This window comes from Agelaius tricolor, unplaced genomic scaffold (assembly GCF_023055355.1).
Source record: "Agelaius tricolor isolate 1412-34295 unplaced genomic scaffold, bAgeTri1.0.p SCAF_15, whole genome shotgun sequence".
NCBI classification, from domain to species: Eukaryota; Metazoa; Chordata; class Aves; order Passeriformes; family Icteridae; genus Agelaius; species Agelaius tricolor.
This window is the reverse complement of record NW_027269275.1, coordinates 21053204-21073435: the sequence shown is the minus strand read 5'-3', so window position 1 is coordinate 21073435 and position 20232 is coordinate 21053204. Positions and strand designations below refer to the sequence as shown.

General features: G+C 54.2%; 3 protein-coding genes across 7 annotated transcripts in view; 1 reads left to right on the top strand and 2 right to left on the bottom strand.

Annotated features, from left to right (window-relative positions):
- The window catches only part of WWP2 (WW domain containing E3 ubiquitin protein ligase 2), a 30897-nt gene extending 28335 nt beyond the window's left edge, over positions 1 to 2562 (bottom strand). Inside the window, exons 1-2 of one of the 2 annotated variants that reach the window (XM_071440925.1) lie at positions 2417 to 2562; positions 414 to 497 (exon numbers count right to left, since the gene is read on the bottom strand). In XM_071440925.1, the coding sequence (XP_071297026.1) occupies positions 414 to 483 (70 nt within the window). In that variant the 5' untranslated portion in view covers positions 484 to 497; positions 2417 to 2562. The remainder of the gene's footprint in view (positions 1 to 413; positions 498 to 2416) is intronic. The other variant, XM_071440926.1, reaches the window with a different exon arrangement.
- NOB1 (NIN1 (RPN12) binding protein 1 homolog) lies at positions 2554 to 5318 on the top strand. The gene is made up of 9 exons (XM_071440927.1): positions 2554 to 2705; positions 2790 to 2922; positions 3030 to 3163; positions 3252 to 3323; positions 3434 to 3565; positions 3663 to 3875; positions 4020 to 4117; positions 4199 to 4343; positions 4797 to 5318. The coding sequence occupies exons 1-9, from the start codon at positions 2628 to 2630 to the stop codon at positions 5064 to 5066; spliced, it is 1275 nt and encodes a 424-aa protein (XP_071297028.1). The 5' UTR covers positions 2554 to 2627; the 3' UTR covers positions 5067 to 5318.
- Positions 5319 to 5999: 681 nt separating this feature from the next.
- NFAT5 (nuclear factor of activated T cells 5) overlaps positions 6000 to 20232 on the bottom strand; it is a 54638-nt gene continuing 40405 nt past the window's right edge. For 3 of the 4 annotated variants that reach the window (XM_071440920.1, XM_071440923.1, XM_071440924.1), the window contains 8 exons: positions 19686 to 19820; positions 19465 to 19517; positions 18693 to 18825; positions 18123 to 18200; positions 17161 to 17273; positions 14191 to 16627; positions 13275 to 13524; positions 6000 to 12451 (listed from right to left, as the gene is read on the bottom strand). In XM_071440920.1, coding sequence (XP_071297021.1) covers positions 13286 to 13524; positions 14191 to 16627; positions 17161 to 17273; positions 18123 to 18200; positions 18693 to 18825; positions 19465 to 19517; positions 19686 to 19820 — 3188 coding nt within the window. In that variant the 3' untranslated portion in view covers positions 6000 to 12451; positions 13275 to 13285. The remainder of the gene's footprint in view (positions 12452 to 13274; positions 13525 to 14190; positions 16628 to 17160; positions 17274 to 18122; positions 18201 to 18692; positions 18826 to 19464; positions 19518 to 19685; positions 19821 to 20232) is intronic. The other variant, XM_071440922.1, reaches the window with a different exon arrangement.

Sequence of the window (20232 nt, the reverse complement as noted above, 5' to 3'; positions counted from 1 at the left end):
AGGGGCAGTGGGGAGCAACGCTCCTGGTGGCAGCGATGGCTGGCACCAACCCCTGACCAGGACTGTGCCCAGCTTCACCCCTCCAAGGGTGGCAGGACTGTCACTGTCCCCAGGGACCCCTCCCTGCCCCAGGGCACGGGGCAGGACGGGACGGGCGGCCCCAGGCCGGCAGTGCCCGCGGAGGGGCAGCGCGGGATGCGGCTCCGAGGGGACGCGGCTCCGGGCGCCGGGAGCCATCTCGCGGCCGCGGGAGCACCAGCGCGGCCCCGCAGCCACGTCCCCAGCCCAGGGCACACAGGGCCAACCCCAGCCCCTGCTCCTCCCGAGTGCTGCGTGTGCCAGCCCGGGGCGCAGGCAGAGCACGCACATTCCCGGCACGGCAATCCCAGCACGGCGGCAGCAGCAGCACCCACCTTTCACGGACAGCGGGGACTTCTCGCAGGGCAGCCCGGCCCTGGCCCTGCTGGAGCTGGCAGCGGCCATGGCATCACCCCCAGCTGCAAGCAGAGAGAGGAGACACCTCAGCCCCACTGCCAGGGCACCCAGGGAGCCCAGACACAGCCCGGTGCTGCTGCAACTGCCCGGCACGGCAGCGACACGGGGAAAGGGCTGGGCGAGCCCCGGGACACACGGGCTGGGCTCGCTCTCCTGATGAACCCCCGGCACCAAAGGCAACTGGGAGAGCAACCCCTGCACAGCAGCACCACGGGCTGAGCTGGGCACTGCCACCTCCAGACACCCCTCTGGGCACCTGAGCCCCTGGCCCACAGGCCAGTGCTGCTAGGGGACAGAGCAGCCACCAAAGCCTTGCCCCGGGGGACACTGGCTCACCACACATCACCAACAAGATGGCAAAGACATGGCAGTGGCACCAGCTGCAGAGGGAGCTCTGGTCACAGCATGGGGACCACAAACCTGAAGGGCAGCCCTGGTTTCACTACGGTACCAAATCCCACAGGATCACTGAGGCTGGGAAAGGCCTCCAAGACCATCGTGTCACCCCCTGAATGAGAAGGACACAGTGTGGCACCAGGGAGGGTGGCAGGACACATGGCCCGGGCCGGTGCCCAAAGCAATGACCACAGAGCAGAGGGATGAGGTCACACATCCCACAGGAGCACAAGACACAGTCACACATCCCACAGGAGCACAAGACACCCTGGGCCTGCCCCAGCCTCTTCCCACCATTCCCAGGAGCTGCAGAGCACGGGGGCCAAGCTCACAGCCCAGCCCAGAACTGCCTGGCCAGGCCACTACCAACCCCCCTCCCCGACCAGGGGAAGCACAAAAACAGGGCAGCAGCTCCAGCCCCTCTCCCTGTGCAGGAGCCTCTCCCACATCCTCCTTGCACCGTACCGAGCTCCATCCCACGGCAGATTCCCTGCGAAATCCCCTGTGCCAGGGTCTCTGCTCTCTGTGCCAGCCCAGCAAACCTGCCTGGCACCCAGGGCCTGCCTGTGCCCCCACAGCCCCCAGCTCTGCCTGCTGGGCACTGCCCGAGCACCGTCCTGGCTCCATCCAGCAGCAGCCAGGGCTCCCGGGCACAGGCCAGTCTGCTGCCCTCACCCCGAGGGCTCACTCAGTGTCACACGCTCACTGTGACACACTCACTGTCACACACTCACTGCCACCCCAACTATCCCGGCCCACGGGTCACACCGGCCTCCCCTGAGGCCATCAGATACCCCCGGTCCTCACATCCCCACCCCACACCACACGGATTCCACGGGGCCGTGCCCCTCCTGTGCCAGCCCGTGCCCAGCCCTGGCTGGGCTGTTTCCATCCTTCCTCCTTCACATCCCAACTCTCTTCCTTCCCCGTTCCCTCTTTTCCTGGCTCCACACCATTTCTCTGTCACTCGTCTGACACCCCCGGTCACGCCAACAAACGCCTCTGGCCCCAGAAACCCCTGGGTGCCCGGTGCCGCTCCCCGGGCACAGCTTTCCCGCCCGCACACCCCCCAGCCCTCAGCCCAGCGGGGCCGTGACACACGGCAGGACCCTCTTGGCCAGGCCGAGGCCTCCCTTCCTCCCCCGGCTTCCCGTTTCCGACAGCCCGGCCCGGCCCGGCCTCCCGGAACACCGGCGGGGCCGCCGCCCTGGCAGCGAGCACCGAACCCGCCCCCGAGACCGCCCGGTCCGGCCCCGCAGCCCCGCACAGAACAGGCCCGGGCGCTGCGGGCACCGCGCACAGGAAACGGCGGCCAAGGGCACCCCCGCGGCCCCACCGTCCCGGGCCGCTACCGGCACCGGCTGAGCAGCTCCGGCGGCCGGAGCGCCCCACCAGGCCATGTCCGGCGGACGGACGGGAGCGCCCTGGGCTGAGCCGGGAAGCGACGCCGAGCCGAGCCGAGCCGAGCCCGTCCCGTCCCGTCCCGTCCCGTCCCGTCCCGTCCCGTCCCGTCCCGTCCCGTTACCGGCGGCCGCTCCGCTCCCGCTCCCCGGCTCCAGCTCCTGCCGTCATGTGACCCCGGCCCGTCACGTGATCGCGCCGGCCGGAAGAGCTCCCGGGGCCCGGCGCCGCTCCCGGCGTGCTCCGACTGAACTACAACTCCCGGCGTGACCCGCGCCCGGACCACAACTCCCGGTGTGCTTCCCGCGGCGCTTCGACGGCGTCCGGGGTGGGCCATGGGGTACGCAGACATGGCGCGTGTTCCGCACGTCGTGGCCGACACGGGCGCGTTCCTGAGCGCGGCCCCGCTGCAGGTACCGGGGGAACACCGGGGAGACACCGGAGGGACGGGGGGGGGGTCAAGGGCTTACGGGCCGGTGTGACGGCGCTGCCCGCAGGACATCGCAGACGCGCTGTACACCGTGCCCGAGGTGCTGGCCGAGATCCGCGACCGGCCCGCGCGCCGCCGCCTCGCCGCGCTGCCCTGCGAGCTGCGGGTCCGCCGCCCGCGCCCCGAGCTGCTGCGCCTCGGTGAGTGCCGGGCCGGCCCCGCCACCGGCTCCTTCCCCCGCCGGAGCGGCCCCGCCCGGCTCGGCCTGGTCCGGCCCGGCCCGACGGCGTCGCTGCTCCCCCCGCAGTGACCGAGTTCTCCAAGAAGACCGGGGACTACCCGAGCCTCTCGGCCGCCGACCTGCAGGTGCTCGCCCTTACGTGCCAGCTCCAGGCCGAGATCGACGGCCCCGGCTGTGTCCGCTGGGAGCCGCAGGACAAGGTAGGATGGGCACGGGGCCCCGGTTCCAGCGGCCCGGACGCGGGTCCCGGTGCCAGCGGCCCCGCCGACGGCCTGTGCTGCCCCCCAGGTGCGGCTCAGCTCCACCCCGCGGCACCCCGAGGCCCCCCTGCACCTCGCCGGCTTCCACCTGCCCGCCAAGGTAAGGCACGGCCGGAGGGGAGGGGGCTGCGGCCCGCGGAGCCCCGGCTGAGGGCTGCCCATGCCGTGCCCTGGCCGAGGGGCTGAGCGGTGCCCGTGCCGTGCCCCCAGCACAAGCCCGCGGGGAAGGGCCCACACCAGCCCAGCCCCGGCCCGGCCCCGGCAGAGAGCGACGAGTTCGGATCCTTCCTGTACTGGCGGCCACCCCTGCCCAGCATCGAGGAGGAGCTGCGGGAGCTGCTGGTGAGAATCCTCTGGAGGCTTCTCCCTGCCCTTGCTCTGCCGTTTCTGGCCAGCCGTTCAGTGCCACCCTGACCATCTCCTTCCCACCATGGCCCAGGCCATCACCAGCAGCCCTGAGCCCCCCGAGCAGCACCGGAGCTCTGCAGACGGGGCCAGCGCTGGCGAGGAGGAGGAGGAGGATGAGGAGAGTGATGACGAAGGCTGGATAACTCCCAGCAACCTGAAGGAGGCCCAGCAGGACATGGGGCACTTTGACACTGCTCCCGTGGGTGTCCAGGTCGGCTGTGTCACCACGGACTTTGCCATGCAGGTGGGTGCTGGGCTGCAGCTGGGCTCAGGCTCTGGGACAGCTCCGTGTGTCAGAGCAGCAGGGTCTCAGTCCCAGAGGCCTCCCAAAGCCTGTAGGGCTCTGAGTGCCCCAGCTGCAGGGTCCCGTGTGTCCCTGCTCTTGCAGAACGTGCTGCTGCAGATGGGTCTCCACGTGCTGGCTGTGAACGGGATGCTGATCCGCCGGGCCCGCAGCTACATCCTGCGCTGCCACGGCTGCTTCAGGTGCTGGGGCTGGGGCTGAGCCCGGGCTGAGCCCGCGTTCCACGGCCCCAAGAGCTCTGAACCCCCGTCCCACCCTCGCAGGACCACCTCGGACATGACCAAGGTGTTCTGCCCCCACTGTGGTAACAAGACCCTCAAGAAGGTGGCAGTGAGTGTCAGCGAGGACGGGAGTCTCCACATGCATTTCTCCCGCAACCCCAAGGTGCTGAACCCCCGGGGGCTCAGGGTGAGTACCTGGACAGCATCCCAGACTCACTGAGGTGGGAAAAGACCATCAAGGTCATAGAATCCAACCTGGTGAGAATCCTCTGGAGGCTTCTTCCTGCCCTCGCTCTGCCCTTTCTGGCTGGCCATCCTCACCTTGTCAGCCAGCCCAGAGCACTGAGTGCATGTCCAGTTAATCCCTTGCACGCCTCCAGGGATGGGGACTCCACCACCTCCCTGGGCAGCTCCTTCCCACCTTTAACCACCCTTTCTGTGAAGAAATGCTTCCATTGGGATCCCAGGGATGGGAGCCCAGCCTGTGGCTGGCAGGCTGGAGGGAATTTAGGCAAACCGAGAACATTGCCCAGATGTTACACTTGGACCCCAGGGCTTTTGGGCGTCCCCGCTCAGCTCTCCATGGGGTCTGTGCTCACCGGGGTCCCTGGGAGCCGGGGCTGATCCCTTGTCCCCGCAGTACCCGCTGCCGGCGCCGCAGGGCGGCAAGCACGCCAACAACCCGCACCTGGTGGAGGACCAGCGCTTCCCGCAGCAGCGCCTGTCCCGCAAGGCCCGGCAGAAAACCAACGTGTTCGACCCCGACTACCTGGCCGGGGCGTCCCCGTTCGCCGAGAACGACGTGCACAGCCGGGCCGCGCACCTGCAGCTGCGCGACGCCGCCCTGGGCGCCGGCCGCCGCCGCCTCAACCCCAACGCCGTCACCAAGAAGTTCGTCAAGAGGAGGTGAGGACAGGACAGGCCCCGCCCGCAGGACTCACCTGCCCAGGTGTGCTGGGGACTGTGCCGGGGTGAGGCCTCTCCCGGCACCTGGGCACAGGCCGGGCCATCCTGTCCCCACTGCGCGGTGCCCAGAGAGCCACCGTGACCAGAGCGATGGTGACGGAGTTTGGGGGGGCCCTGGCACGGGGGAGGGCGGGGGTGGCTTCCCTGGGCACCCCTGGGCAGGGGCTGTGTCACCCAATAAACACCAAACCACAAAGCCCTGTGACTCAGTCCCAGTTCTGTGGCTGCCTGTGCCAGGGGGAGCCTTTCCCTGAGCCTCGAGGAACGAGGAGGCTGGGGCAGAGGGAGGGAGAATTTCTTGGATCATTTGCCCCATGGGATAATGAGGTCCAGAAGGACAGAAGCCCAGGGCAGGGAGTTGTGTCCCACTGTGACTCTGGGTGATGCCCAGGGCTGAAGGGGGAGACTCTGGGGTAAAGCTTTGTGGATAAATCTGCTGAAATCTTTCACAGTTGACTGGTGGGCCCAGCTCTTGCTGCAATTTCTCCTTAACCCTGCTGAAGTTGTTCAAAGTAAGGAAATAGCTGATAGCAGCTGTGGCCCCTGGTCCTGGGGAGGTCACAGGCTGCAGAGTGGGAGCAGCAAAGGGGAACACTCCCGGGCATCCCCAGCCCCAGGGCACTTTGAGTACCAAAGCTGCAGATAAAGGGCATTGGGTAAGCACCCACACAGCCTGATGAGGATGTGGTAACTTCCAGCTTTGGACTCCTGGCCTCACCTCCTGGGGCAGCCTCTGCCTCTCCCCCAGGGGTTCCTGGGGTCCCACACCACTGAGTCAGTGTGATTCTTCCCCAGGACCTTTTCCTGCAGCAGCTGCAGCACCCTGGGCACAGCTCTGGAGATGCCCTTGGTAAAACCATCACAAGACTTTACAGTGTAAAATGAAAACTTTTCATTGTTTATTCTCGACTGCAGCTGTTTACAGAAATATAGTTGCGAGTATACAAATGTCCCAATAGAAGCAAAATATTTTTTTTTTTTTAATATTCAACAAGTTATCACAGGAGAGCTAAAAACATAGATGCAAATAAAATATCCCCTCATAGACAAACTGAAAACACCGGGAATCAGTGCTTGGAAAACCCACCTACGAAAGCCATATACACAAACTGCACGAAGGAGTATCTGGTGCTACTTTCACATTGCAGGACACAGAAGAGGCAGCTCAGCGGTCAAGGGTGCACCCAGAACATCTGGCAGGCAGGGGAGAGCCCAGCCGAGGTGCAGGGACAGAGACAGAGGTTGGAGCTCTGCTCTGAAGGGGTTGGAGCTTAACTCAGCATCAGCTCAGGTGGAAATAATTCAAGTTGCCTCCTTTTATCCAGAATAAAAAAGCTCCAGGAATGCTGCAGGCTGCTAAGGGTACTGGGTTGGGATCCCAGTTCTGCAAGACCCAAAGAGCCACTTCCAAACAGGAACCTCCCCGTGGACACGTTATCCCACGGGGCAGCTCCAGGGCCAAAACAAAGCCAAGGCCACTTCCCTGTCAGTGACCACAGGAGCCCTCCCTGATCCCAGGCCTGGAGCTGGAATGTGTCACACAGGGCAGCTGGGACCTTGGACCCTGAACAGAGGGGTCAGTGAGCAGGGAATCCCTGGGTTCCTGCCCTGTCCCTACACAGTGAATGCCACCGGGCAATTTAATGAAGTGTAACAGCAAAAATGACAGATCCCTGGAAAAGGCAGAGTTCAGCTCTGCAAACTCCAAGAGAACAAAGGAGGACACTGGCTCTCAGTGTGGTGGAGGTGATTTAAGAAGGCCTGTACCAGGATAACACTGATCCACTCAGGACAAATTCCAGTGGAACACAGATTTGGAATTGAGAAAGTCACGTTGGACACAATACACATTATTGAATGTATGACCTGATTTAAAGGCTGGAGCTGTGTCAGGGGAGGTTTAGGTTGGAGATCAGGAAAGGTTTTTCCCCCAGAGGGTGCTGGGCACGGCCCCGAGGCTGCCAGAGCTCGGGGAGTTTGGACAATGCTCTCAGGGAGGCCCAGGGTGGGATTATTCAGGTGTCTGTGCAGGCCTGGGGTTGGACTGAATGATCCCTGTGGGTCCTTTCCAGCTGAGGATATTCTATGATTCTGTGATTCTTAGGGTTTAATTCCTCACACAACCTGCAAGAAAGAAATCAGCACAAGTTGTGGCAGGTTCCCCACGGACAGAATTCAAGGGGAGCTTCACTGGCTTTCAAGGAGTTCTCTAGATTTTGATTGTTGCACTAATGCATCAGTTAAAAAAATCAGTTTACAGACTCCTGCCCTCATGAGAATAAAGAGAAATGGCAGAGGAGTTTCCCCTCCTGACCCAGCAGAAGCAGGGACCTTGTGCTACACCCTAACATCCCACACGTGGGCTGGTGCCAGCCCGGTCCTGGGCAGCACAGCCACCACCCAGCCCTGTCTGCAGCAGCTGCTGCCACCCTGGCAATGGAAACGGCTCTGGAGGGGAAGCCCAGGGATGCTCAGGGCTGCAGGAAGCCCAGCCTCAGCCTGGCTCTCAGCTCTATCCTGAACCACATCTGCAAGGATGAACCAAAAGATACAAAACCACAAAAGTGGCCACAGCTGCTTGCAAGCCACAGGTCCCAGCCAGGCTCCCAAGCAGAGCAAGTTCTGTATCCATGTCACCAACAGGACCACATCCAGGACTGAGAGGTGGAGACAGCTACTCATGAGTTACTACAAAAACCTCCTACTGAGGAAAAGGAGTATTGTTTCATGTTTATAAAAATGTAAATATAACAGTATTCTAATGCTGTGTCTTACTATTATTTATATATAATAATCTGACTCCTCTATATACATATATATAATCCTAGAATATACAGGCAGTGCATATGTACATCCCTATACAGACTGGGAGAGGAAAAGCCTCTCCTCCTGTGTGCCCTCCTGCACTCTAGAGAATTCCACAAGTTCCCTTTGGCAGGAGTTCACCCCCTGCTGATTTTTCCTTGTTTCTAACACGTTTACCCCATTCCCAACGCTGGCCCTCGGTGCTGTGGCACCACAGCTGGTCTGGGCAGGAACACAAAGTGCTCACAGGCTGCCACAAAAGACTAAACCAGCCCAAAATAAAGCAAAGCCCCTGAACAAACACAGCATCCCACTGCTGTTTGCTTTTAGCTTCTACAGAATGGAGCTGCCCCGAGCCCCCTGAACACAAAACCCCCCAAAACCATAAAATTCCATTTTGCACTAATGAGCAGCCACCAGTGACCAGAATTTCCTGTTCTTGCCTTCCACCTGCAGCTCAGAGCATGCCAAGCAATTCCCTCTCCTCTCTCCTGCTCCCCTCACTCAGATCCATGCCTGTGCTCCCTCTGCTCTCCCACAATGGCCCTGGAAAAGGAACCCAACAGTTTGCCAAGCAGAGGCACGACAAAACAGGAATTAAAATCCATTCAGACATATTTTCCTTTCAGAAATGAGATTCTAAATCAAAATATCAATGGAAACTTTAAAAAATAAAGTTCAGCTTATGCAAGTGAGGGGAAGGTCCACTGACACAGCTGCCCAGTAAAAACCTGCCGAGGTTATGTTTAACTGCTCGTGCCTTGTTTTATCTCAAAACTACATGGAAGCAGCCACCCTGCCAGTGATTAGAAGAAATCATCATCACTGATCATGGAGGGGACACCCACTTCAGAACAGCCAGCCTGGAATTATTTCTTGAACTTGAACTAGATTTGTGCTAAAGTAAGAGCGAAGCGTTTGGCCTGCTGCAAGCCCAGGCAGTGAGGAGGACAATTAATACCAAAGCAACTGTTAATTGAGCACAAAGCACCAGTGACTCCGTGCCAGAGGAGATGTTCAGCTCAAACCGTGCACCAGGTGTTGGCTCCGTGGTGTCTGGGTGGGCTCTGGGCACACTCAGGGTAAAAGCTGAGGGGATGTGGGGGGGGTTGGCAGCTCCATCTCCCTCAACCCTCACCTGTGCCCACAAATGGGTGCTCTGGGACCCCCAGGGATGCTGGACTGACAGCCTGGTGCCCCAGGATCCTCTCTGTCACCCAAGGGCCCAGACACGATGCCAGTGCTGCGTGTGCTCCTGGAACACAGGGGTCATAGAGGAGCTCTGCTGCCCAACCTCAACTGCTCAGAATTGAATGTTCAGGGCCCTGGGCAGACACAGCTGTGGCTCAGGCTGTGCTCCCTGCCATGACATCCTGCAGCTCCTCTGGGGCTGGTCCAACCCCTCCGCCCTCAGAGCCGCTGCCGAGCACGCGCCAACCGCTGAGCGACCTCTTCAGTCACACAAATACTTCTTGTAACCAAATCACATGTTCAAAGTGTTGTACATTTAAACATTGACCTAAAATGAACAGGTAAATTTAACACGAGGAAAGGAAGGTGTTTCCAGAAGGGAAAACCGGGATAGCACAGCCCTTGGTTGGTTTTTTGTGTATGTTTTTTTCTCTCTTCTCTTCATGAGTGACCTCAAACACGCCCACAATTCAAACATACCCTTCCCTGGAGCTGTGGCAGGCTTGGGATGAGCTTCTCTTCTGGGCACTCATCCTGTTCCATGGAAAATTGGTCCCTGGTGACTTGGCACTGACCAACAAACGGATAGAGCCCTTGGGAACAAGGAGCAAACTGAAGCAGCACGCGAGCGAATCCATCGTTCCTGTCACTCCTTCCGTGTCCATGGCCCCAGGTGACACCCAACAGCTCATCCTGGGACACACGTCCTGCAAACACCACCAGTTCCTTTCCCAGTGAGTGCCTATGGACTTCCACGGCCCTCTGGACGTTGTTGGGTCCATTGTTCTCAGCCTGAGCAGCCCCACACAGCACCTGGGCACTGCTGGGGGCTGCTGCTTTCGTCTTGTGAACCATTACAAGATGTTGGTAATGTTTTGTCTTAGCAGGGGAAAAGAAATAAAATACAGAAAGAAGAAGTCTGGGTCGGGGTTAAAGCAGCTCTGGACATGATGCAGCAGGGAATTCTTTCTGTCCTGATTAAAATTTCTAACGTTTGAGCATAATCATAAATTAGGAGTTAAAACACAGAGGCGCTAATAATAAAATATTAAATAGGCAATGAGAGTGGAGAAAAGCTGAATGGCTCATTCTGAGGGAAACCCCAATATTTAATATTTTATATAATCCTAAATGCCTCTGGGTTTCCTGGCTAGGCTGTGAGTGAGGGACACACCAAATACAGAGCAAAGCTTCTCGTGGCCAGCTGGACCAACACTGCCTGATGGAATGGCGAGAGATGAACACGTTATTTATGTTGCAAAAAGTACTTAAATACTCAATAAAGACATAACAAACCCCACCCCACCCCACTGTTATCAGACGCCACGTTGTGGTAGAACATCAGACAAACTCACAAATTTACCACAAAAATGTGTGGCAAAAAGAATATTTTATATATATGTATATATATAAATTTTTATATTTATGCCAATGTACTCACTCAGTACAAATAGCAAAATAGTTATACCATTTCCTAAATACAAAATATAGCTTTCCAAAAAAATGAAACACACATTAGATATAAACCATCCAAAACTTGAACGATTGAAAACTGTATTCAAAATTAAATGACCCAGAGCAGGTCTCTTTCTGAAAAGTTCCCTTCATATCGGCAAGAAGCCTTACTACTGAAAACGTAATTCAATGCCTCTCAATGAGAGAGAGAAAGAGAGAGACAGAAAGAGAAAGTGAACGTGTGACAGACCAACAAACGGGGAAATCCAGGAAAACCAACAAAAACTCTACACGGCTCAACTACGCACACCAGTTAAGGGGAAAACACACAGTAAACAGACTCGAGGAACTTAAAAAAAAAACCCATTTACAGACTGTTCCTTTGTTATTTCAAATAACAAAAATGAAGAATGACGTGATACCGGCTACACTCTACCGAGGCGGAACGGGCGCCGCGGGAGCGGCTCGGCTCCGGCGGCAGCGGGGGAACACGGATCTCAACGAGGCTGTAGTGAGAGATCACACACTGTCTGGAGAGTTGAAGCACCCAAAAAATCCACAAGCCTCACAATACACCTGCATGGTCTGGAGTGGGTTGTTTTTACATTCGGTAACATCAGTCGATGATTTATTCCTTAATTAAACATGACAATCTAGAAACCAGACTCGGGGCTCGGTGGTAGAAAAAGGAAAAATCACTTCAGAACTGCGATGTGCTACAAAGATGCAACAGCTCGGGATGAAGTGACCTTTTAAGAAGGCTTAAAAATGATGCAATTTGCCCCCTACTTGGAGTAAAGCCAAGCTGAAGATTTCCATCAGTCACAGCTGGAAGTGGCGGGTTAAGGGGGATTCCTGCAATTAGAAGGTGGTGGAGAAATTGCTTCCTCTCTCCTTACTCCTTGATTATTTGTCAAAGCTTCTACTGACTAAGCAATTTACTGCCAAGGATGCCTAAAAGCTGTTTCTTTAGCTTTAAAGCCAGTAGGATATTTATGTCTTTTTTTTTTAAAAAAACAAAATACAAAACTGAGGGAGAGAAGGAAAACCATGGAAAGAATAAAAGGGAGAAGGCAGGTTTGGGAACAGCTCATGAGACTTCACAGAGCTCCAACCCATCAGTCAGAACGAGAGACACAGAGGAGTCCCTCAGCCACACAGAATGTTCTTTTCAAGCTTAAGGTGTTTTAGAGAAGATTTTAAGATCAGCTGGAAGTTCCCCTTCATTTCTTCATTTTGTAGAGCCACCAAACCCTTGCTCTATGTACAGCTCCACGTAACTCCAGCTTCCACAGATGTGGAAAACCGTTAATCCCATTCTCAGATGGGAACTGGTTATTTACAGCAGCAATTCTCTGCTTGGTTATTACAGTTATCAATACTTTCAATTCATACAGGGTGGGTCTGGCTCTCCCACTCCGTGTCAATGGAGAGATCCCTTCACTGACTGACAGCTGAGTCACGGCTCGGGGCACAGGCAGCTGCTGTTCCTGCTGCACGAGCCTCCCAAGGGAGAAAAGGGATGGGAAAGAGGAATAGCAGGGAAAAAGTAAACGTGGTAACATGGATTACCTTCCAACAACAATAATAACTGACCAGATATGCTTTAAATTCCAAGAGCCCCCACTGTAATGAGGTTCATGAACCTGGTAACAGCCCAACCCCACGCCCCAGTAACACAAAGCATAACTCCTCAGCATTATTGGCACTGTGGAGCCCAAACTCCATGGTCATGGCCTCAGGTCTGCCACTGGCCACGCGTGTGCTCTTAAAGAGGCCACTTTTCCACAGAAGCAATTGGTTCCACGCAGCCTAATCCAGAGTTGGAAGGTCTGAGAGGATCTGGGAAATCGTCACTTTTTTTTCTCCACGGAATTTCTGCGTGAGAAAATAAGCAGAGAAGTCAGGCATAACTAACCACAGTCCCCTCCTCCTTCTGTGCAGTGACTTCATCCTCAGGGTGTTCCTCTGAACTGGGGGCGAGGAGCAAGAGAAGCTCTGGAGAGATTCCAAACTCCACATACAAAGCCCTTTAGATTAGGGAATGATGTGCATCACTTCAGTGAAAACTCAGGGGGGATTTGGGACAAGACCACCCCAAGTTACCGCAATCAACACTGGACTCCAGAGTCCTCCTGGCTCTTGGTGCTCATTTGTAGTCAAAGGCTCTTCCCCCCTCTGAAAAAGGCACCTTCTAAAAGCAGAATGTCTCCTAGCAACAGCTGATGCTGTTTCTAACACAGCCTCAGCATGTGGCACACTCAAGAGCTGCCACATTCCACCAGAACTTGTTTTCACATTATGTTATTGTAACCCCCGGGAAGAGTTCAGAACAGTTCAAAAACAGTTCAAACTTGAGGTGTCATTTACTCAGTAAGTCTCAAGTTTTTTAACCACAGTCATGTTTCATAAGGTTCTGACCTGCCAAGCTGCCAGTGATCCACTCTCCTCCCTGACAAAGTACCCGACTCTCACAGCAGATGACAAAACGTAGGAAAAATTAACAAGACACAGTCTCAGCTGTTTCATACAACTTCTGACCTCTGACTGGTTTTAATAACTTCATTCTGGTGTTACAGTCTTAATTCAGCCTCAGTGGTGCTTTAGCTGACCTCTTAAAGCACGGTCACACACTGCAAGGTGTAAATGCACCCAACAAAGCCCCTGCAGGGCAGCAGAGAACCCAGCGACCCAAACTCACCGCTTGCCTCGTTAAAAGGAGCCAGCCATGTTGTTGCCCTGGTTCTGCAAGGACACGAGCAGATCGTCGATCTTCTCCATGTTCTGGTTGGTGGCCATGGCGGGGGGCAGCGGGGGGGTCTCGGGCAGCGGCTGGGACAGGAGGGTGGGCACGGGGGGCTGCGCCTCGCCCTGCGCCTGCCCGGGCTGCCCCATGGCCATCAGCTCCTCCGGCAGCGCCGCCGGCCCGGGGGGCAGCAGCTGCCCACAGTCTGGGGACACAGCGACACGTCAGTGCCCTGGCACGGGCCAGGAGCTCCCACTGCAAAGCCAGGGCCCCCCACCACCACCAGCTGTGCACCCACCCTGGAGAGCTGCTACAACCTGGTGTAAGCAACTCCCGCACCTCTCACTGCTGGGGCTCACAGGCACACACAGACCTCTGCACACAGAGAAAAGCTCTGCATCCCACAGAACCGGTCATGGAGCCTGGGTCCAGAGAGGAGACAAGGAAAAGTGCAGGTTTGTACAGCTAAGTACACTTTAACAGACACTTCTCTGGGCTCTACAGCTTCTAAAATCCTTGTTTTCCTTCAGCAATGTGAAGAGAGGCAACAATATTGCGGAAACCAAAAGCAGCAAGAGAAATCTCTCTTAGGAGAGCACCATCGTTCCCTAGATTAGATATTAGTGAGAGATTCTTCCCTGTGAGGTGGGCAGGCCCTGGCACAGGTGCCCAGAGCAGCTGGGGCTGGCCCTGGCAGTGCCCAAGGCCAGGCTGGACCCTGGGGCTTGGAGCAGCCTGGGACAGTGGGAGGTGTCCCTGCCATGGCAGGGGTGGGATGGAATGGGCTTTGAGGTCCCTTCCCACCAGAGCATTCCCTGTTTCTATGGCAGCTCTCCCCATGGCAAGCTCAGCACGGGGCACTGTCACTTACTGTTCTGGATGCCGAACAGGAATATTCCCGAGGTCTGCTGGGACGAGGCAGGGGAATTCTGCAGCTGGTTGATGGCACCTCCCGCTGTGTTGTGGAACAGAGGAGCCTGCTGCTGGGGAGGAGAAGCAGTTCCTGGCATTCCTGCCATGCTGTTCTGGGAGGAGTACATGGGGGACTGCTGCAGCTCCGGCTGGCTCATGCTGTTCTGCAGGGCAGACATGGAAGCTGAGGAGATGAACAGGGTGACTTGTTGCTCTTGAGAACTTGGGGACCCTTGGACCAGCTGAATCTGGGGCGAGTTATGGAAGATGGTTGGCTGCTGTGCTTCAGCCTGGTTGGAGCCAGGATTCTGGAGAGAAGACACTGTGGTCTGATTCTGGAATTGCATGGGCTGCTGTTCCTGATTCATCGAGGCCATGTTGGACTGTGGATGAAAAATGGACTGGCCTTGTTGCTCCTGATTGGTGACTGGGTTTTGGTTTGGATTGAAAATCATGTTCTGCTTTTGGGGGGCCATTGTACTCATTGCATTTTGATTGCTGAACATCATGTTCTGCTGCTGCTGCTGCTGCTGCTGCTCCTGAGATGGAGGGCTGCTCTGGATAGCAACAATCGAATGCTGAGGCTGGAAGATGGCTCCTTGCTGGTTCTGAGGGATGGAGCTGGACTGGATGGAGCCCAACGACACTTGGGACTGAAACAAACCCTGCTGAGCTGGCTGAGTCTGGGGCTGCTCCTGGGGAAGCATGGAGCTCTGGATATGAGAGATCTGTGTCTGCTGCTGGAAAGAAGTCTGTTGTTCAGTGTTTGTTGCTGTCTGAAGAGGAGAAATGGGATTTGGGCTTGTAAAGAATGACATCTGCTCTTCCTGAGTGGCAGGGTTGCTCATGGAACTCTGGGAAAGGAACATGTTGGCAGACTGCTGGTCTTGAGGCACCGAGGAGCTCTGCAAGACACCCATGGCATTCTGTGAGTGGAACATCGGGGGCTGCAGTTGGTCAGAGGAATTAGTGTTGGTCTGGTTGTGGACAATGGAATTTGAGCTATGAAAAAGGGATCCTTGCGTTTCCTGGGATATATTCTGAGTGTCACCAATAGGGTTCTGAGAGTGGAAAAGCTGAGCTTGTGAGTGTGGAGACTGTTGGATGAAGCTTCCCGACTGAATCGACATCATTTCTCCACCTTGCTGGAACAGAGGCCCGCCCTGCTGCTGAGTCCCGCTGGCCTGGACACTCATCATGGTCTTGGTAGATGAGAAAAGATTAACCTGGGACTGACTTTCCCCACTGTGCTGCATCTGAACCATGGTCTGAAACACGGAGCTCTGCATCTGTTTGCTCTGGCCCGAGGCCTCCTCCCCCTCTGCAGAGCTGCTGGGCTGGAACATGGCAGCACCACTGTTGGACACCGGCTGCTGCGCGGGGGCGGCCGCCTCGCCGCCGGACACGCCCGGGGACGAGGAGAACAGCTCGCACTGCATCTGCATGTCCTCGCTGCTGGACAGGCCACCCATCATGTGGGACGCCTGCTGGTACACCGGGGACTGCTGCAGGGCCCCGTTCCCCGCCGTGCTGGAGGAGAACAGATCCGGCTGCATCTGCGTGGCCGCCTGGCACATGTTCTGCTGCATGCCCATCACCATGGCCGCCGAGGTCTCCATGGCCTGCTGCTGCTGCTGCTGCTGCTGCTGCTGGCTGGACAGGGCACCCTCGGGCTGGGAGTGCACGCTCTCAGCTCGGCCGGGCAAAAGGTTCTCTGCTCTGGAATGGACAGCTGTGTCTGAGGAGGAAAACATCCCGGGGTTCACGCTGCTCTGTATCTGGCTGACCTGCTGAAAGATATCTGCGTTCAGCTGATCCTGGACATCCTCGCTGCTGTCTGAGCCCGAAAACAGAACGGAAGATAACTGCTGCTGAGCTTCCAGAACCTGCTGCACCAAGTCGACGTTCCTGCTGCTGCCCGTGGCGGTGTTGGTGGGGAAGTTCCCGGCCTGGAGCTGCTGGATGGTGTTCTGGAGCTGACTCACGCCGCTGGCCGACGAGAAGATGCTCGAGGAGATCTGCTGCTGCAGGGCCTGGGCCGGCTCCGAGAGCGTCGGCTGCTGCTGCTGCGAGGCATCGGCCAGCTGGGACAGGGCCACCACCGTGCCATCCGACTGCAGCACCTCCCTGGGCTGCGAGTCCCTGCCCTGGAACTGGGCAGCCTGCTGCAGCAGGGCATCGCTGTTCTGCAGCGGGCCCGGCGTGGACACTGCCGAGAAGCTGCCGGGCTGGGAAATGTCCTGCGTTTGGATCGTGCTCAGGGTCTCTGCGTTGTACACCTTGGGCTGGATCTGCTGCTGGTTTTCACTTTCAGAAGGTAAATGGGAAGCAGAAGTTGATATGCCAGACATGCTGTTTTCCAATGTTGGCTGAGTTGGTCCAACCACATTTGAAGCCTGAAAAGAGCAAGACATTTGGTAATTTATAAACTTACTGGGGTTATGCAGATACAATTTCCAAAAATCCCCCATGTCCAGGGAAGATCAGAGGGAGATGTGAGATGTGAAACCCAGACACACCCAAACCAGCAAACAAATGATCAGCAGTGGAAATGCTACTTCAAGGATGGAATCATGGCACAATTTAATGAAAGCAATGCTAAGAACTGATTAAAAGAACATTCTTACAGTAATTTACTTGCTCTGTGTCAGAGGATAAAAATCCCCATCACAGGGTCACTAACCCATCAATCTGTCTGGGGGCAGGAAGCAGGTAGTTATTAAAGGCAGTTGTCTGTTTCACACATGCTCTGTAACTGTGTTTTGCCCAGACTGATCCTGCACATGGCACTTTTCCCTGTCTATTACTGTTCTCCACTGCTAAAGCACGGACCAAGGAGCAGATGTAACACAGAGTCTGAAAGCTGCTGTGCTCAGCCCCCGCCAAACCCCACCTGGAACACGGGGGGAGAGCAGTTTTGTGCACTTACTTCCATTGGAGCCACATCTTCATTCTTGATCATACTGCTTGGCATGAGTGGAGTTATCAAGGCACTAGGAAGAATGTTCACCTTCTCCAGGTTACAGCCCGTGGCCTTCACTGCTGCAGCCACAAACAAAACCACAACAAGAGGGGCAATGGTAAAACCACTCCATACCTCCCTTTAAGTAAATTACAGAACTACTCTTCAACGTAAAGCAACAGATCTCCACACCCTAAGCAAATTTAAACCTTACAGTAGGGTGGCAGTAAAATTTCTGCACATGTGTACAGAGTGAGGAAGGACAGAACACACCAAGTACATACAGCAAATAAAATTCTCTGACCTCTGGTTCAGAGTCAGCCTGGAGCAGAACAGGTACAGGAAGGAAGCATCAAAGAGGAGCTGACATGGAAACCCCCATGAGAGTGTAAATTCATATTTATTGCATAAATTAACTGAGGACACGAAGGAACAGCAACAGCACATTGTGTTCCAAGGAGCAGCAGCTGTTCTCCTGGAGCAGCTGGGATCTTCCCTCAGTTAAGCTCCACACTAAATTAGATGGATGTCAGGCTTACCCTGTATATTAGTTTATATATTTGCTTAAATTAACACTACAGAGTTTCTAATTCTTTGTATTAACTGCAATTCTTGGCTCTTTTTTTACTCTTCACTTGCAAACATCTAAATAAAGATTAGACTGCAGAGCCTGATGCATGAAAATTTTTTTACAAATTAGTCTTATTTTTTGCCTTTTTTTTGTTCTATATTAGCTTGTACTAAAATATACTGATAGGGATATTGTTATAAAGTAAAAGTTTCAGAGTCAGAAAACAAACCTCCCTGTAAGAATAGGGCCAGATTTTATAAGCACAGACTTATCACAGGATGTCTGATTCATATCACCAAATTTGGGTAGGAATTCATAGTTAAATTATTAAGAACACTGATAAGAATCAATTTAGTACCTTTTATAGCCTCTTCAAAAGAACAATGTTGGGCTGGGCTGGAGATTTCCTTCTTCACATTAACATTCAGAGTCCCAGCTGCCGAGACAAAACACATTGAGAACTTCCTTACGTTAAATCAGCAAACAAGCCAAAAAAACACAAAGCAAACCAAAACAATTCCTTATAGCTTAAAGAAATTCAGGTTCTTTGAAACCCACACAAACCTTTGCACTGTCTATTGTGATACAGATAAATAAATAAACTAAAATACATGAAGTGGGCAAATTGCAGATTTCCTCAGGATAAAGCCTGCTGGGATTTCTTGGTTATTTGGTGCATTGTATGGGATATGTTGATTTTTTTGTCCTGCTCAGCTTCATTTTGATCCTTAAACTGGAAATGGATGCTGCTATATAAGAGCTGTCACAACACAGCTGGAATTTGAGGTATTTGGCACATAAATGAGAAAAGCAAAGCATTTAGATTTTATTATTGACAGAGCACCACTGGCCAGCAAGAGGGCTTTGGGAAGATGCACATTGCTGGGCAGGTGAAAAGGCCCCTGCTCCCCCAGGGCACCCCACACACCTGGCTCTGGAGTGTAGGTGAAGGGCTGCACGTCGTGAGATCTGCCAGCGTTGGTCACCACGTAAATTCCCACTGAGACAGCTGAGGTGATCTGCTGGTCATGATATGGTGGCACCTTCACAATAAGGTGATTCTGCAAGGCAAAAGGATCACATTTTCTTACTACTGATCTTAATTCTCCTTACTTACATCAAAAGACAGAGACAGGCTGATAAACCACCATAAATGAAAGCCCAGGGCACTGGGGGCAACGCACATGTGGGATACTGCCCTTGATGGCACTTTCCTGACACCATTTGCAGCTAAAGAGGACATTCATTTGTGTCAAAAAGAATAAATATTCCGTAAAACATTTCAAAGTGGAACAAAAATTCAGCCAGTTATAAAGACTATGTTGTACACACGTTCTCCTTCCATGGAAAACTGCTGGGAAAACCAAATTAGGCCTTTTAATTCCATTGCACGTAAGGGTAAAGACCTGCCCAGCAAACCCACTGTGGGATCCAAGCTCTCAGTTAGACACTGAACAATTTCACTGGTGTAAACCCCAAATTTTATTCCACCAGACTCACAACAGACCTTATGTGAAAAAAATTAATATTATTTCTAAAAATGCACAGAAAGAGGGAAAGGCTTGATTAATTTTTTTTTTTTTAAATAGTCAGTGTATTTTTTAAATTAAAAATATAATGATAATAGTAGTAATAATAACAGTAGTAGTAGTAGTGGTGGTAAGAGTAGTAATAATAAAAGTAATACAGTAAAATAATACCTGATGAAATAATTCCATGTCAATTTCAGCTTCTGCCTTCCAAGAATTCTCATCTAAATGAAAATTAAAAAGCCTAGGTTAGTGCACATCCACAGAGCAATTGGTTTCAGTGCCTTTACTCTGCTCCCCAGTTTGCTCTCCCTGACTGAGCTGTACCCAGCAGCACGCCCCGACCCCGGGCTCTGCTCAGCACCCCAAGCCAGCCCTGCTTTCACACTAACCGGAAACATTCTCTTGGAAAATCACTTTTGTTCCCTTTAGGAAGTTCTTGCCAATCAGAAAAACTTCCTCTTCACCCTTCACTGAACAGCTGTGGAGACTTTTCTTTAGGATCTCTGGGACTCCTGCTGGCTGAGCTGCAAGGGAAAACACAGAGTCTGGAATCAAGAAAACATCAACATCCAAACCAAACCACTTTTACTTAACAGGGTTATGAACGAAAAACTAAAACTCCTGAGCTTCTTTCTTTATCATGCATTTCATTACAAACTCTTCAGAACACAACCATTTCTATTATTTCCTCACCAAATGTAATGAGCTCACAGAAATCACAATAATCACTTGTTCTGCTCTGCAAAAGAGCAGAAGGAGTGATTCCCCTTTTACCTGGGGGGCTTTGCACAGTTTCTTTTACATGACACAGTTTTCTGTCTGGTGCAAGAACTAACCCAGGGCTTGGAGCAACCTGGTGTCCCCTGGCAGGGGTGGAATGGGATGAGCTTCAAGGTCCCCAACAAATCCTTGCAAGACTCACATCTCTGGAGTTGG

Excerpts from the sequence above, each read along its gene's own strand:
- NOB1 (XM_071440927.1), top strand. The coding sequence starts at position 2,628 with ATGGGGTACGCAGACATGGCGCGTGTTCCGCACGTCGTGGCCGACACG. Across the intron at positions 2,706-2,789 it reads TGAGCGCGGCCCCGCTGCAG|GACATCGCAGACGCGCTGTA; the intron begins GTACCGGGGGAA and ends CGCTGCCCGCAG. Across the intron at positions 2,923-3,029 it reads CCCCGAGCTGCTGCGCCTCG|TGACCGAGTTCTCCAAGAAG; the intron begins GTGAGTGCCGGG and ends CTCCCCCCGCAG.